Source organism: Rhinatrema bivittatum, chromosome 2 (genome assembly GCF_901001135.1).
Source record: "Rhinatrema bivittatum chromosome 2, aRhiBiv1.1, whole genome shotgun sequence".
Classification (NCBI taxonomy): Eukaryota; Metazoa; Chordata; class Amphibia; order Gymnophiona; family Rhinatrematidae; genus Rhinatrema; species Rhinatrema bivittatum.
The window spans coordinates 286,163,551-286,182,285 of NC_042616.1; the positions used below are offsets into that span (position 1 = coordinate 286,163,551).

Sequence of the window (18,735 nt, forward strand, 5' to 3'; positions counted from 1 at the left end):
AATGTCTCCATTGGTCACATAGCTAAAGAACAGGTCATTTATAGGCCGATGCAATATCCGCGTGGGAAAAACGGGTGCTCATGATTGAACGCCTGCTTTCCTAACGTGCACCCATCCACCTCTCCCGGGCACATGATGCAGTAGGTTAATGAGCCGCTGTATTAAAAAGGAAGCGCTAGGGGAAATTGTGCATTCCTAGTGCCTCCTTGGCATCGAGCGCCCAAGAGAAATGGTTATGCGAGCGTTAGAAAAATAGATGCTCATAAATTGAGCATCCGTTTTCCTAACCTGACTGCAAGACTTTTTTTTTTTTTACGTTGCTGCTTTCTGTGGGTCCTCCGACTTACTATCACATGATAATAAGTCAGAGGAACCACAGAAAAGCAGTATTTTCTGTTTCTCTGTTAAACTTTTGGGGTTCCTCAAGACTTAATGCCAGCTCCATGGCAGGCATTAATTTTAGAGGGTAAAAATGTGCGCATCTGGCACACATTTATTTTTTACATAAGGGGCTACCAGCTAATAGCCTCATCAACATGGCATTTACATGTGATGAGCGCTATTAGCCAATAGCTATGCGCTGGCTTGGACACACATTTTGGATGTGCTAATCCCTTTACGGGTAAATTTTCAGAACCTGATGCATGCAAATACCGGGAAGTGCATGCAAATATGCATGGAAGTGCCGGGCTCTGTGAAAGGGGCAGGCCAGGGTCAGGGTCTGTGAGGGGCGGGGGTGGGCAGGGGACGGCCAGGACAGCGGCCATTAGGCTCTGTCCCCAGGAATCACGCACTTGCAGCCGGCTGGTGTGCAGAACTTACTTCAACAGCGAAGATGAATTAAGTTTTAAAACACAAATAATTCTACTTATTTAGGCAGGGGTAGGGGAAAGGGAGGAAGAATAGGTAGGGGGAAAGGGAAGATCCCTCCCAGTCCGCTCTTTATTTGGAGTGGACTGGAGGGAACTGGGAATGGCCTGGTCGCATCTCCACACATTTTTTTTTTTTTAAATCACCCCCCCTTGTGTGCAAAAATCACAACCTGCCCGCTCATACATGTGCACGTAGATATTGTATTTTATAATGGCACATGTCGCTGCACACATTATAAAATGTGTGCATCTTATAAAATCTACCCCTTATTGAATAAGGGGGTATGGGCGTGCATCCAACCATGGGTTAACCTGTGTGCTAGCCTGAGTGCATGGTATTGCATCAGCCTCTTATTAGTGATTAGGATGCTAGAAACTCATTAAGCTTTAATCTGCCTGCCATTTTCCTTATTTAGCTGTTCATACCCATAAAAATTTAGCATGTGAATGCTTCCATTTCTGCTCCTGCTATTACCTGCACACTAAGATTTAAGGGGTGCATTTTCAGTGTGATCTAGTCCCCTAAGTCTGGATTTAGGTGGCTAAATGCAAAGGGGAAGAAATTTCCCTTACAGCAGCTAAATCTAGGTGACAGATTTCACCAGGTGGAAACTTATCCACTGAAAAAAAATTGTGTCACCAGGGGCATACCTGAGGTCTGGAGGTAGGGGGTCTTAGCTACCTAATGCTTATTGTCAGCAGCAGGGAGCTAACTTCAGCCACCAACTCACAGTGCACAAAAGGCAAACCTAAATTTTGGTGGCCAACGTTTGCTCGCCTAGCTTTAGGGAAATTTTCAATGGAAACTTTGCGCAGCTGAAAATTTCCCTATGCTCTCCTGCCAAGTGGGGACCAGCTGAAAATTGCCCCATTGTAAAGCAATTTTCAAAGCCATTTCCCAGGTAAAAAGTGCTTTATGCAGAAAGATCGGTCTGGCTGAAAACTGCCCTCTTCTGCCTGGCTAGAAATAGGGATGGACTTCTGGAGTGTATTTGCTTTTCGCCAGGTTAAAACGAAGCATGCTCAAAGGAGTGCTCAGGCCAGGGAGGAAAAACAACTTGCAAAGTATATCTGCCCTTTGTAAGTGCACACTTTAAGGTGAACGTTAAAATCCTGGCACATGCATCAATTGGGGGATGTGCACACAAGTCGGGCTGGCGTGCGACGACCACATTTTGAAAGCAGCCTAGATACGCATGAATCTCCCACTGCGCACACATCTAAAACATTTTCAGAAAATGGGTGGAGCATGTTCTGGGCAGGACATGGACATTTTGGGGTGTGGTCAAGAGATGTGTGTGTGTAAATACTTACGGCGCTTAGGCACGCTGCCAGGTCCTGTGGCAAGTAAAGTAACTTCTCCTAGAGTCGAGGTGTAAGTTAAAAAAAAACAAAACCAGATCCATTTCTCAGGAGTTTAAAAAGACTGGGGTAACTGGAAGGAGTGCATACCATCAAACCAGAGGGTTCGGAGGAACTAGATGTTAAGTGGGTAAACTGGTGGACAAACTGGTGAAACTGGCAATGCGGTGGACTTCCACCCCTTTTAAAACTCTCCAACTTATGCGGTAGAAGCGGGATTTATGCACATAGATGTGTGGCCACTTAAAAGTGGGTGCACATATGCGTGCAGTCAAGCAATTTTTATAAAATGTACGCATATTTGTGTGCAGGTTATAAGATGGATGTTTATCTGGGCACACTCCAATGCACATGCACCAAATATAGAGCCCACACGCCAGATTTGAAAATCACTGTCTTTTTGCTAGCAAACTTTCAAAGGCATACTGTCCAGGTAGTCTCTCTTTGAAAATTAGCTGCAAAGTCCAGCACATGCATCAACCAGGATCTTGTGCTCGGCAACTAAGTGCCAAATTGAAAATTGCCCCCAAGGTGACTTAGCCCACGATTTAGCATGCGCATTAGCTTATGGGAGTTTTAGTGGCTCGAATCCCATAATCCTGATTGATGAGTAATTTCAGGTCAGGGGATTTCATTTTGGTTTTCTCCAGTGACAATTCTATTAGCAATAGGTAAACGCCATGAAATGCTAATTTAGACATCACCATAGTATTAGTGCCCTGAATATTACCTTGATCCTTAGGCCATTCTTTACCTCCTCCTTTTCTTTATCTGCTCTTTATTATTTTTCTACTTGTTATGTATAAATTGATTCAAAGATTTTTCTTTAAAATAACTTTAGATGAAGGCCTGTTGTTGGAAAGTTTTCTGGCACTTTTCTAAATATCTACTGTATTTCTCCACGCTATAAATGTAACATCAAAATTGATCTCCTGTACTCCTGTGCCAACACTGCCCCTTACAATGTTGACTGAAGAGATTTAGTCTTAATTTATTAGCTGATGTCTCCTGTTACAGCTTTAACTCCAGATAGTTTATGATGCATCAATAATTATTAATTAGAATTTCCATTAGATCAAAAATAATTGATACATAAAACAATTGATACAGCAACGTTCTCCAAATGAACATTCTCCTTCCATTCTATAAACTGCATATTTACAATAAAATTATCATGTTTTCTTTATAACCACAGCTATCCATTTTCTTGTATTGTAAAAGTAGTTATGCTTGAGGAGTGTAGGACAATGGAGAAATAGTTGCAAGCTCTTTGCATGAAGTGCTTGTTAATATCTTTTCTAAAGAATGGAGCATCTGCTTGCCATTGTACGTTGGTTAATTTCCTCCCCAGACAGCAGGCAAGCTGCCATCTCATTACTAGGTCCTACTGGCAAGTCTGAGATGCAGAAATCCAGTGCCGTTCTTTGTTTGTATTAAAAGATTCAGTCCCATACTGTGTGAGAGAAATCCATAAGAATAGAAATGCTAATCTACAATAGGGAACATGGTAAGGGATATTCTTATCCAAACATTCGTAAACTAGGTCTACATGGCTTAAAAGAAATTGCATTTATGATCATTTATCTCATTATTGCCCTTCATGTGCAATTTGTCTGAAAATGGGATACACCTGCGATATATGATCCTATGTGCACTTGGCATATCCCATCATGATACAAATTAATCAGTTTATACTAACAAGGATTAATTGTCATAGTGAAGCAAATTGGTGTTAGTGTGATATATTGAAAACTCATAAATCTGTTACTGAGAGAGAGAGGTGGATATAGAATAGTCTACCAGCAGATGCAGGACAAACTAAAACATCAATGTTTTTAAGCATGTGATGGAGAATTACGGAGGCTGGTGGTAAGGATGACAGGGAGAGAAAACCAGAGATTGAGTAAATTCTGTGGTGATATAGTAGGCAGGGAGAATTGGACACAAGGGTGGATCAAAAGGATCTTACACGTTTTGTGTAAAAGTTTAGGCACCAGTGGTCACATTGTATATTTCAATGAATCTGTAAGTGAACAGAAGCTGACTCAATCTCTATATGGTATAAAAATTAAATATCTCAATTAATGAAAAAAGAAGAGCCTACTAGATCCCGATAAACACATGCAACAACAAAAGGGATCCAAAGCCCAGTTTTTATAAAGAAATTATCCTGCAATGGAAATTTCAAAATAACAGAAACAAAATGTTTTAAGGTAAACAGTCCCAAAAATCTCTGCAAGGCAAAAACATTTTTTTAAATGGTTTTTGAACCAATTAAAAAATATATTAGGAGCACTTCATTAACAAAGTCCACTGACTATTGAGAAGAGTGATGAGATTATTGTTAATAATCAGTAGACTTTGTTAATAAAGTGCTTCTAAGATATTTTTAATTGCTTCAAAAACCATTTAAAAACATTGTTTTTCCCTTGCATCTATTGTCCTAGCATATGAGTGAGAAGACCGAGGAGCCCGTGCAATGTAGGGCACACTGACCAGCTTACTGAGATTTTTGGGACTGTTTTTCTTAAAAAAAAATTGTTTTTGTTACTTTGAAATCTCCCTTGCAGGATAATTTCTTTATGAAAACTGGGTTTTGGTTCCCTTTTGTTGTTACAAAATCAAATATGACATCTTTCTGCAATTTTTAATGCAAAATATTGTTTATTTGCTGATATTGACAGATTTAAAATAATAAAACAGTGAATATGACATGCAAACGTTTCAACATTATTCTAGTTGATTCCTTATTACTTTTTTTAAAAAGTTAATAATACCTAAAAAATTGACTGACTCATTAGGCTTTCAATCATTCATGTAAAGAAAATTCAACAGTTGAACAAACACTCTGACACTTCTAACCTTTCAGATTGTGATTGTTGTTCTATCTCTTTCAACAACTATGGTCTCCTCTAAGCAGCTATCTGAGCATTTGAAAATAAAGATAATTCACTTTAATGATACAGGGGAGGGCTATAAAAAAAATCTCAACACTTCTAGCTAGCATTTTTAACTGACAGAAACATTGTTAAGAAAAACGTGAGCCCAGGCCAGTGCATGGACGCCGCCTGTAACTTGGCGCCGTGCATGGAGCCGGGTTGGTGAAGTTGGCCAGGTACTCACCGCAGTAGGAGGGGTAGTATATTTTTCTGGGTCTACTGATCCTGTCCTCCCTTATGCCCTAGTGTTGTGGTGGTGTCATTGCCGCCCTGCACCAGCACCATGTGTCAATGTCATGATGGCACAGCACTGTCATGCAGTGACATCATCATATGGCAACACAATGCCGGTGCTAGGGAGATGGCCAGGAAAGGCTGGGCAGGCTCCAGTTTGGCAAGGGTGGTCTGGGGAGGGACTAGGATAACTCAAGGTGCTCCTTGATACCCCATTGGGAAATTTGAACTTATGTGCAGACCGGGGGCAGGGGGGCAAACCCGACCATGCGGAGAGGCTGAGCTAGGGACATTCACATTGGTCTATCTCTTTTGTGCCTGCTTCCCACGCCACTGCTGCTGCCGTGTCCCATCCTCCAACCCTTTATGGTCGATTTGCAGCTAGGCAGCATTAGTTGTTTATTACATCATGTATTCTTCTTTGTCGCAGCTTGATGCTGAGGTACCTGAGCTGGGATGGGAGTTTCCTTTTGGAGGTAGTGCACAGCATGACTGGTATGCTTTACCTATTTCACTTGGGACTGCCTGCTGTCAGGGCTGATGGCCCCAGGTGGACAGCAAACTGGATGTCCCGCCCAAGTGGGTAGTTCAACTTGCTTTAGCATGACTTGCTGACCGGAACACCCAAGAGGAGTGAGTACCTTTTGTGATGACAGGGGTTTGCTTGACAGCAGTGAGTCCTGGAGTCCAGAGATGATGCACTGCCTGCCCATTGACAGTTGGCTAGCATTCTCTGTTATGGCTCAGGTTCCTAGGATTTCATTCATTGTAATGTGATTAATTGCAATAAAGCTCTGGCCTGTTTCCACCTATTCCTTGTCTGGTTCAGTTGTTATCTAGGGTGACTAGAGGGGCGTGACATTTATCAAGGCTTATCAAGGTTTTGTTTTGTATACTTAAGATGAGGTTGTAGAAATTATTTCCTTCTGATAACTCTCCCATGTAGATCATTATGTAAGCAATGCTGAAATTTGGACAATTACTCCAGGGTCATTTAAATCTTTCAACAGATCATTTGTAGTATTCTATGGATCCTATTTTTGCAGACCTGACCAGCTTTCAGGCAACTCTGTCATAGAATGTTCTTGGTCTTCCAGATTTTGCCTTGACTTCATCAGTTCCATGTAACTTCCATTTCTTAAAAATGTTTCTGACAGTTACTTAGAGGAGCCCATGGTTTATGAAAGTAGACAGAACAACAAACATAACCTGAGAAGTTAGATGTGTTAGAGCAGGGGTGGCCAACTCCAGTCCTTGAGAGCCACATACAGGCCATGTTTTCAGAATATCCACAATGAATATGCATGAGATAAATTTGCATGCGCTTCCTCCATTATATGTACATTTATTTCATGCATATTCATTGTGGATATCCTGAAAACCTGGCCTGTTTATGGCTCTTGAGGACTACAGTTAGCCACCCCTGGGTTAGAGTATTTGTTCAACAATGGAACAGTCTTCATCTGACTAACTGAAAGTCTAACAAGTCTATCAATCTTTTGGGCTTTATTAATAACTTTTTTTTTTTTTAAAAGTGGTAATGAATCAACTGGAAGGGTGTCTAAACTTTAGCACATGCCATAATTACTATTTTATAATTTTTAATCAGTTTAAAATTGGCAAATAGTCATTTTGCAATAAAAATTGCTGAAAGGTATCATATTTATATTTAATTTGTACCATGCAGAGATCATGTCAGTTTCTGTTCACTTCATTTTTTTAATTTAAAATAATTTATCTGTTCTATCTCAAAATACTATGCAGACTGCAAAACAAAACATTCACCAAAACATACAGTTTGACCAAGGGTGCCTACATTCAAATAAATAAATAAATACAGAAACTTTCTGCTCACAGCAATGTCTGCCAACAATGACTGCTACTCTAGTTATTTGCTTATGCTTATTTTTCATTCTGACAGATGTGTGCCCAATCACTGTGAGCATGGTGGCATATGCACCCAAACATGGGACAGCTTCAAATGCAACTGTGAAGGAACAGGATATAGTGGTGCCACCTGCCATAACTGTAAGTGTTGCTTTGCTTATTTTTAAAACTATACTACTGTGAGAATGACTTTAACAAGCTGCTTCATTAGTATTTGAGTGTCTGTCTAATAACTGCCTCTGCACTGGCAAAGCAAATTTTTGCTATATTCTTGAATGTGGAGTGTGCATGATCCCCCTTCTAGTCAGATGAGATTTATTTTGCCTGTTAGGAGAAACTACTTAAATTCAATACAGCCAACCTAATAACTTCATGCAGCTTTGACCCTATCTCATTTGAATAAATCCAGTCCCAGAAGACTTTGCAAGAGTTAATTAAGCCTTTGTTTTCTAAGATGTAGTAATAATTCAGAGTTCACTACTTACTTGGTATTTTTTGACATGTTTTGCTTGCTTGCAATGAACCTCTTCAAGTGGTAGGAAAAAGTAACTACAGATGAGAAAGGCCAGTAAGAAAGGCTATTTTTGGTTAATCAGAAGAGCTGTTATCTTTATACCAGAATGTCACCCGTGTTTTACTTGGGATACATAGCTTTTCTTCACACTGATATACAAATATAAATTCATTATAGAAATATATTTCATGTTGACTGTTTGTTATTATCTTATGTAAAGTAAGAGAGGACAAATTTGACACTTAATTACTCACTGATAGGCAGATGCAATACGGTGTGCTCAGTTGAGTGCATTGTTTAATCCGTGGTTGGACGCATGTTTTGGATGCGCGTCCACTAGGGATGTGCAGCAGGGATGGATTCGTCCCATTCGGTATTCGTATTCGTTGAGACCCAAATCCGTTGCATCTGTTCTCTAGGGACTCCAAGCCATTCATTAGATACATATGTATTTGTTTCCCAAAAAAACCCCCATACCAACCCTTTACATTTAATTAACTACAACCCCCCACCCTCCTGACCTCCCTAAGACTTGCCAAAGTCCCTGGTGGTCCAGCGGGGGTCCTGGAGCGATCTCCTGTACTTGGGCCGTTGGCTGCCGGTATTCAAAATGTCGCCGATAGCCTTTGCCCTTACCATGTTGCAGGGGCTACTGGTGCCATTGGTCGGCCCCTGTCACATGGTAGGAGCAATGGACGGCCGGCGCCATCTTGTGCTCCTACCATGTAACAGGGGCTGACCAATGGCACCGTTAGCCCCTGTGACATGGTAAGGGCAAAGGCTATCGGCGACATTTTGAATACCGGCAGCTGATGGCCCCGAGTGCAGGAGATCACTCCAGGACCCCCGCTGGACCACCAGGGACTTTTGGCAAGTCTTGGGGGGTCAGGAGGGTGGGGGTTTATTCGTTGGTGATACGTTGTATTCGTGGGGGTTCGCCATATGTTTCGTGACCCCCACGAATACAACAAATATGGCATGTACGTTGTGGATTGCCAATACGTTGCAAACGAATGCACACCCCTACCATCCACAACCCTTATGCTATAAGGGGAATAGTGCATCCAAAATGCATACCCAACCTCCTGCAAAGCCAATAGTGCACATCACATGCAAATGCATGTTGATGAGGCTATTAGCTATTCTCCCTCAATTAAAAAAAAATATGTGCCAAATGCGTATATTTTTTTCTCTCAGAAATTAACACCTGCCTGGAGTAGGCATTAATTTTTGAGCAGCCCAAAAAGTGTACAGAAAAGCAGTATTTTCTAATTTTCTGTACTACCTCCAATTTTTATCATGGTGATCTTAAGTTGGAGGACCAAAAAGGAGGACAAATTAAAAAAAAAAAAAAAAAGTGCCAGAGGTCAGGTTAGGAAAAGGGATGCTCAATTAACGAGCATCCATTTCCTAGCTGGCTGACAGCTGACCTTTCCTGGGTGCCTGCTGCCGAGGAGGGACTAGGGGCACACAGTTTCCCCTAGCACCTTCTTTTTACTGTGGCAGCTGATTTAAATATTAAATCAGGTGCCCCAGAGAGGTCAATTGGTGCATATTGGGAGAGCGGGCACTCAATCATAAGCGCCTGTTTTCCCCGCACTGATATTCCATTGGCCTGTGAATGAACAGCTTTTCCTAAACATGCTGGGGTACATTTTAAAAGAAAGTACGCTGGGTTTTATGAGATACGCACGTAACCGCATGTATCTTATAAAATTTGGGGTCGGCGTGCGCAAGGGGGTGCACATTTGTGCAACTTGTGCGTGCCGAGCCCTGCGCACACTGCCCGTTCCCTCCGAGGAAATCGGAGCGGCCTCAGAGGGAACTTTCCTTCCCCCCCCCCCCCCCCCGCACCTTCCCCTCCCTTCCCCTACCTAACCCACCATCCCGGCCCTATCTAGGACCCCCCCCCCCCCCTACCTTTATCAGAAAAGTTACTACTGCCTCCGGGCAGTAGTAACTTACGCGCGCCGTCGGGGCACTCGGCCACACCCCCGGACCGCCCACATGCCCTCGAACATGCCCCCGATCCAAAACCGCGCCTCCCGTGGCCATGCCCCCGACCGCCCCTTTTTGCAAGCCCCGGGACTTACGCGCGTCCTGGGGCTTGCGCGCAGGGGGGTTTAAAAGGGTTACGCGCGTACCTTATGCGCGTAACCCTTTTAAAATCTGGCCCTTATTTCTTTGTGGTATAATAGTTCCACTATGTGATACTTGCAGACTTCAGGTTCTTGTTACCTATTGATTCATTTCATTTTTTGGAAAATTTCATTTAAAGGGCCAGTAAATAAGAGAGAAAATTGCTTGTTTTAGAGTTGTGCAGCTAGTACATTTTTGTGGGGTTTTTTGTTGTATCAGGGGTTTTCCATTTGTTTTATGATTTGCTTTATTATTTTTATTTTATTTAATATGCACTAAATAAAAAATAATGCACACTGAAATGGTAACTTTCAAACAGCTGCGAGGATGTATATCTACGCGCGTATGCAGGCTCGCACGTAGGGACATGGCCATTTTATATCATACGCACATATGGTATAAAATGGGCAATACATGCATAAATGTAAGCACAATTTTATATGGGAGTATGCATGTTAGTGCAAATATCGGCTTTACCGTGCAAGTGGAGGGATTTTAATACAACACATGCCGACACAATTAGCAGTTTCCCCAGTCCATTCTTAGTTCGCCCAAATAAAGTCTAGGACTTCCTAACCCCCCCTAATTAACCTGCCTCCCTTTTACTCTTTTAGCCCCAACTTTTCAATCCTTGCTAACTCTCTTTGTTTTTTTACTATACTAGTTACATGCCATCCATAATAGAAGTAAAGATGTACAAATAGGGACCCCAGCGCTTGCTTGTGCGCATAAACAGTTATGCCCTGTTGTAATGCTAAAATCTGGGAATGCCCATCCCCTGCCCAGATCACGCCCATACACCACCTCTTTTTCCATGTTATAAAATCTACCCCTTAGTGGATTGTGTTGTTGATCACCCTCTTAACTGAGTGGTCTTGATCAGAGATGCATGCATATTTATCTTATCATTTTGTTTTAACTTGGTTCAGTATTATATGTGCTCCGTGTTGCTTCTCAGGATTTTTGTCTTGAAGATTATATTTTGAAACTGTGTAAATAAAAAGTGTAAAATAAAAATAAATAAGATGCATTCAAGTGACATTCCTGGGGCATGTATTAGATGATTGTGTGCACCTTACATCTTTAAAAGTACACTTGGAGATGACATGCTGGTAAAGTGCCGACCACATTTTACTTCACCTAAATTTGGTCATGTACATTTAAGCACACAAAAATGCAATTTTCAAATTCAATGTGTGTGGGTACTTTGTGTTTGAAAATCATCTTGTTCTGTGTGGGCTTTCAAGTATGCACACACCCATCTACAGCTCTGCATCTTGCTGCATCGGTACCCTAAAATAGCTATCACCTTGCACTATGGAACTTAGAGCCTTCAAGCTTAAGATTTTCCCCTTGGTGATATTGGCCAGAATCTAGATGTCTCAGCTAAATTCAACAACCGTAGCCCTGTTTTCCCAAAAAACTACACAAGAAGGAAAAAAATGCTGCTGGGCAAACTATTTTTGTTACTGCTAGTATTTTAGAATACAGTCTTCCAATTAACATCTGCAGATGTTGCATGCAAGTTTTCAAGTCCATATAGAACTTTCTTTCAGATGTCAGACATCTGGAAGGACTTACTGTATGTGCTCTCAAATGGTCATGTTATTAAGTATGATCTGCATAATTTCCACATTGGTACAATGAAAGGTAGCACACTCTGAAAACAAATCCTGGTTTTATCTCGGTACTACAACAATGCACTGCAGATGCATACTTCAAAGTCAAACTCAAACCAGGCTGATATCTTACCTGCCTGATTCAAGCTTGATAGAAATTTCAGATTTTCCTCAAATCCTCTAGGACAATCATTTGGATTTTCCATGGCAATCTGCCATGGCAGAAAACAGCCAAGTCATACCTCCTGATCAGATGAAATCTACTTCACATTCTTGGAAAACTTGAAACAGATTTTCAGCTTTGCATTGGATTTTTCAGATTTTTCTTTTAAAAAGTTTTGTAGAGCTAATTCCATAAAGCATTGCCAGTTTTCTGGGTTCAACAAGTGTTTAACAAATCTGCTATGACAAAACATGGCCCCTTCCTTGCACGTTCCTTTAAAATGTATGGTTTAATGCAATAGAGTCAACCAGAAAAATATTTCACAAGTGAGAGATTTAAGACTCGATTCACACCCAGTGGCTTAAGCCTCTACTATGAGACGTGGCCAAATATTGGATTGATATGAATATATACTGCTATAAAATGGGACATTCAGGTGCTAGCTGTACAGCTTTGATAAATTTAAAATTATTCAGAAGCAACTGAAAAATAATATTTGGAGCCCACAAATATTTTTTTAATTTTCAGGCTCCTAATTGTCTTTGATTTTACTGGCAAAGAATTATTCACCTACCTATATAAATGGTTTTATTCAGGGGTGCAGGGTGACGGCTGAAGTTGGTGGTGCATCAAAAAATTTGCTGCTGCTGCCAGGTGCTCTAGTAACATGAATTAAATAAAATATGTGAATGAAAAAAATATTTTCTGCAAGAAGATTCAAAACTATTTTTTTGCATGCAAATGAAATTAATAAAGAGCAAATTTATGTTTAAAATAGAAATGTGAGAGGACAAAAATGCCATAAATGCCAGTGATAAGTACCATAATTTTCATATCAAAAATATAAATTACACAAAACCTTTAAAAACCCTCACCAAATACAAAATAGAAATGTTTCACCAAAAACTGTACTGGAAGCCAGAAGTCCGACTGTATTATTATTCCTTCAAAACATCAAGCAATATAATCAAGAAATATAAAACATTCATAATATTAAAGCCATGATAATAAAAAGAATAAATGTCAACACAGCCGATAAATATACAATTTTAAAAACTTGCATAAATTTGTTCTAATATTTCTGAAACATCAATAAAATATTCCAAAACATCTGATGAATAAACATTCAATAATCAAAAAATGTTTTAATATGTCCCCCAAAAAAACAAACAATAAAATGTTTCAAAACAATAGAAACATCAAATTACACCCAATAATTAAAAATAAAAAGAATTAAAAAATGTCCTGCTCTCCCTACCTGGGACCTTTTGATTTCCTTTCACCCTGAGGTTATCATAGATTGGGGAGGTAGGGCCACACAAACTATCTCTTCTCTCTCTCATTCATACACATATTCTAACAATTCTTTCACACATTCCTTCTCTCATATATATGCCAGTGCTCTCACACACACAGGTTCTCTCTCCCATGTGCCTGCCTGTGAGAGCCTGTGTGTGACACACCAGGCCCTAGAACATTAATATACCACCTACTGGGCAAATAGAACAAGCCAGACTGCTACAAATTCCTATAGAGAAACTACACACTAGTCAAAATACCGTACCTCTGTCACACATGCACATCACACACAGACCCTTACTTAATACAGAATCAGAGACTACAAATTAGAAACAAAAATATGCAGGTAAAACCAGAATCTGTGAACTCTAGAATACTGAAGAAAACCCAAAACACAAATTTATAAGAAATACACATTCCCAAAAATGGCATATTCCAATTGCTGAAAGGCAAGATATATATTTTTGTCTTATCTTATTTCTCTACTCAGTTGGTCCCAGTCTCCTTTGTTCCCTCTTTTTTCTCTTTTTCTTTTTCCTTGTTCAGGGTCTCTTTTATTCTTTCTAGTTCTTCTTTCCTTTCTCCATACACATAAACTCACACAGGATCCCACTCTTGCATGTTCTCTCTCATACGCAAGCTCCCATTCTCTCACACAAGCAAGCTTTCACTTTTACATGCTCTCATTCACACATAGGCTCCCACTCCCATACACACACACACACACACACACATACACATACACGTTCTCACACTCACATGCTCTCTCACACACAGGATCCCATTCCTCCTCAGACCCTCAGGCTCTCACTCTTACATGCTCTCTTACATACAGACACACAGATTTTCTCATGCAGGTTCCCACTCCCATACATATGTACACACACAAGGGCCGGATTTTAAGAAATCTACGCCTGATTTTATAACATGCACATGCAGCCTCACGCATGTTATAAAATCCAGGGTTGGCGCACACAAGGGGGTGCACACTTGTGCACCTTGTGTGTGCCGAGCCCTAGGGGAGCCCCGCTGGCTTTCCTTGTTCCTTCCGAGGCCGCTCCGAAATCGTAGAGGCCTCGGAGGGAACTTTCCTTCCCCCCCCACCTTCCCCTCCCTTCCCCTATCTAACCCACCCCCCCCCCAGCCCTACCTAAATGCCCCCCTACCTTTATTTTTTTATTTATGCCTGCCTCTGGGAAGGCATAGGTTGCACGCGCGGCCAAGTGCCAGCACTCGATCCCCAGGCACGGTCGCTGTGCTGGAGGCCTCGGTCCTGCCTCCGCCCCGCGACCACCCCACCCTGCCCATTCCCTGCCCCTTTTTTCAAGCTCCGGGACATACTCGCATCCTGGGGCTTGTGCGCATCGCCAGGCCTATGCAAAATAGGCTTGGCGCGTGCAGGAGCGGGTTTTAAAGGGTTACTTGCGTATATTATGCACGTAACTCTTTTAAAATCTGCCCCACAGGCTCTCACTTCCACATGCTGTCTCTCACATGCAGAATCATATTCCCCCCACTCCCTCATACCCATACCATACTCCTAACTATTCCATCAGTCAAAACAGCAAGACTAACACAAGTAAGAGAAAGGGCTGTAACCTTGGCAGGACCCATACTATGGAACTCCATGCCCTTGGAGTTAAGATTACAAAGAGACAGCAAAATCTTTAGAAAAAACTTAAAAACCTGGCTCTTTAAACAAGTTTTTCAAAAAGAGAAGGGAGAATAGAACCCAGGGAAGTGCAAGGTATGAACTATTGAACACCCACACACACTGCAGGAATCACTAAGTGTGTAGTTTTTAACTGATAGTTTATCACTAAAGGATAAGTTACAATTATAAAGCTAGTGTTGTACTCAAATCTGATACAGAGAGACCTGGACATGATTTATCACAATTAACAATTAATATTGATTACAAACTATGGGGGTCATTTACCAGACGGATTATACGTGATAAGGGACGTTTCGCACGCGAAAAGTCCCTTATCGCACCCAATTACCCCACCTTCTATGGTGGCGCAATTGGGTGTGAAACCGGCAGCGATCGCACCGCGGCTGTGCGATCGCTGCCGGCTAGTGCAGGACCGCCCCCCCCATTTCGGCCCCCGCCCCTCATTACCTAAAGTATTGCAGGCCTGCGATACTTTAGAAAATGAGGCCCTATGTTACCAAACCTTATGGCACCTGTGTAAACTGACAGATTTTAGTATCACTACTTGTATGTGCCTCACTGTAAACCATTGTGACGGTACCCATCTTAATGATGGTATAGAAAAGATTTAAAATAAATAAATAAATACCCAGGCACTCACTTCCATTTCTTCTCTCTCTCTCTCACTCTCACATACAGGCTCTCATACCTACATGGTCTCTCTCTCATACACACACACACCCACATATACACACACACACACACTCAGGGAGCCTCCCATTCACATCCCCCCCAAGAAAGCCCCCATTCATATACATTTTCTCCCAGCAAGGCTCCCATTCACAGACACACACCCAGATAGGTTACCATTCATACTACACACACACCCACACCAGGCAGGTTAACATATCTTCTTGGCTGCACACATTCAAAAACTTATTAGGCGACATAATTGCATGCATGTATTCATAGCATATATGAATTCCACCCAAAAATACACCTTTCATATTGGACCCCATGAATGCAAAACCAAAAAGTTATTAAGTGGCATAAATTGCATGTTTATATTTCTGGAATATCTAAATATGCTACTTGAAAGAAAAGAAAACCCTGTCATGATACTTATCAACCACCTGACATCTGAAAATTTGCTGTAGATCCGATATAAAATGAGAAAATGATTAGGTGAATGAAAGAATTATTAGAAGCATATTTTTGGAATATGTGGATCTCAAAAAATAAATACCCATCTCAGACTCCTCTTGGCTCCCATGACATGCCATGACAAATGGTAGTGATAGCACATCAGACAGAAAAATTATTAGTGATGCATAAGCCTCCCTCCCTTTGGAAAGTAAGCTACATAGTGAAGCATGTATATTTATCCCTCTTCATTGGGTTACAGTGGGGGTGTTGGTCATGTTCCAGTACCATTTGGGATTTGTAATAGGGGAAAATGTGGCTCCTACCTCTATTCTTGGAGCTGCCTTCTCCGGCCACTATGAGACAGAGGCTGCTGCATTCTCTGGATAGTCAGAGGAAAAGGGAAGAGCTGGGAAGAAATTCAGAGACGGGGATAACAGTAAAACTAATAAGCATGAACAAAAAATGCAAAGTCAGAATGTACAGAAGGAGACATACAATGTAATCAAGAAAGAGAAAGACATGCAAAATAACACATTAAGAAAGACATTAAAAAAAAAAAAAACACATGCCATTGCATGCAACTGAGGACTGCACCCAAAATACAGAAAGAAAAAAAAAGATAGAGCATATTCACACACAGGCATAACAGAAAGGGAAGAAGGAAGGTGCATGCACTCTGAAAAAGTTGGAATAGGTGACATACCCAAAGGCGATAGTATACCTGCATGCCAAGGGCAGATACAAAATGAAAAGGCATTTACAGGCTCATACACAAACTGCTCAGTAGGACAAGTGTGAACACATGCAGGGAAAGGCTCTGTGGTTACGGCTGAATGTCCTTTACCAGCCAAAAATGGTTTTCTGGACCCTTGTACTTCTGAAGGTCCTTCATCAGCCACTGAAGCATCCCTGCCCTCTTGACTCTGCCTTCTGGTATTCAAGAGCCAGGGTTTTCTGCTGTCAACTCCAGATCAGGAACAGGAATCCCAAAGGGTCCAGGTTAGCCTGACAAAACATTTTTTTTAAAGATCAAAGATTAATGGACAGAGCACCTGTTCAAAACAAAATATCAGTTTCTCACTCTAACACTGGATGCATCAATTAAGTGTCGCAGGTTGTCCAATTCTTCACAGTTGCAGTGATGGTGTGCAGCTGAAAGAAAGCCAGTAGATGGCAGTTGGGTATGACAGAGGTGCTGGCCCTGGCCACCATACTACCTGTCAGTGAGGCAATGAACATTAGCACATGATGCCTCTCTGTTTATAGTCAGGGCAATAGCAAAAAAAAAATGATAATAATAACTTATCTGGTTTAAGTCAATGTGTAAATCCCTGATTTTAATAATTAACAGATTGTAATTCTATTGCAGGTCATTGACAATTTCACATAAAACACAACTACATTTGATTAAGCAAACCCATTCCTGAAACAGCTAAAATATCTCTAACAACAATATTAAGATTCAGAGTGAGGTCCAGCAGTGAGACTGGGGCCATCAAGTCTTTTGGAGTGCCATCTGTATAATTATCTATCTCTTGGTAAGAGGTTGTATGTGTGCACCTGGTGCAAAGACCCACTGGCTGTCAGAGAAAGAGTCCAAACTTCTAGATGCCAGATTGGCAGACTTGGAGGAGCAGAGGCAGACAGAGGGGGGTATATAGGGGAGAACTTCGGGAACATGGTAGAGCAGTACTTCCCCCAGTCTTGCCACCCCCTGTGTTGCTTTGAAGAAGAAAGGCCACCTGGAAGGAGACTATTACCTTGCTGTGAAAGGAAGTGATTCTGTAACTTGAGCTGCCCTCCAGGTAATGAAGTATGCTCTTGCACCAAAGATATGTCTCCAGGGTCTGATGCCCAGAAGGAAAGATTCAAGATTGCCATTTTACATGACAATTAATAGAAATATAGATAACTGGTGGACATGAGAATTGCTGGGTAATTTGAATCTTGGTGTGAAGGTAGTGGACCTCACGCATACGTAGCTTGGATTTTAGAGTGCTGAAGAGGAGCCGGCTGTCATGTTACATATTGGTACCAAAGGGAAGGAGCCAGAAGGAAGGTTCTGAAGATGAAATGTAGGCTTTTAGGTAAGGAATTTTAATCCAGAACCTTCAGGGTCGCATTCTCAGAAACCTTCCCTGTGTGGATGAGACGATGGTACAGGGTAGAAAGCTTAAGATGTTTTAGGATGTTCTGTTAACATCGAAACTTTGTAAACCGTGGTGATGGCAAAACCGAATGACGGTATATAAAACTCATTAAATAAATAAATAAATAGGAACTGAATAACATTCTAAGGAAGGGGGAGCATGGGCTCCACTTTAACTAGGGTGGAACCTGACTGCTACATTAACATTTCAAAAGGAGATAGAGTAGCTTTTTAACTAGCTCATGGAGGAATGCTGATAGTCGCTCAGAAGTGCATAGTTCAGAGGGCGGTATTTTCACTAGATACCAACATACAGGGACATTAGAATATCTCAACAAAGAGGCTGTGGTAAAAAGGGCTGAATTAGCCAAGACTGATCTAAATAAAGAGCACACAGATATGAATAATTCCATAATGCCGGTATCGTTTGCTAATAAAAATAAGAGAAATACACATAAGAAAACATACTTTAAAATGTCTGTACATGAAGGCCAGAAGTCTTACAGTTAGAATGTATAGCACTAAACAAAGAAATAGACATAATAGGCATCTCAGAGTGTTATGGCCCAACTCACCCAAGACATCGGGGGAACCCGGAGGCTCCTGCAGGAGCAGGGAGCCTCCTCCAACGTTCTACTCGTGGCCTTGGCCGCTGTCCGGGCCAGCCCCGGAGCCCAGCGGGGCTGAGATGACTCCTCCCCCTTCCTGGCTGCTTAGAGCCACGTGCGTGGCTGAAGATTAGATTTAAAGGGGCCACA

At 41.5% G+C, this 18,735-nt stretch overlaps 1 protein-coding gene across 1 annotated transcript in view; it reads left to right on the forward strand.

Annotated features, from left to right (window-relative positions):
- The window catches only part of CNTNAP2 (contactin associated protein like 2), a 2,918,762-nt gene that overhangs the window by 1,533,260 nt on the left and 1,366,767 nt on the right, over positions 1–18,735 (forward strand). Inside the window, exon 10 of the mRNA XM_029589581.1 lies at positions 7,329–7,435. Coding sequence (XP_029445441.1) covers positions 7,329–7,435 — 107 coding nt within the window. The remainder of the gene's footprint in view (positions 1–7,328; positions 7,436–18,735) is intronic.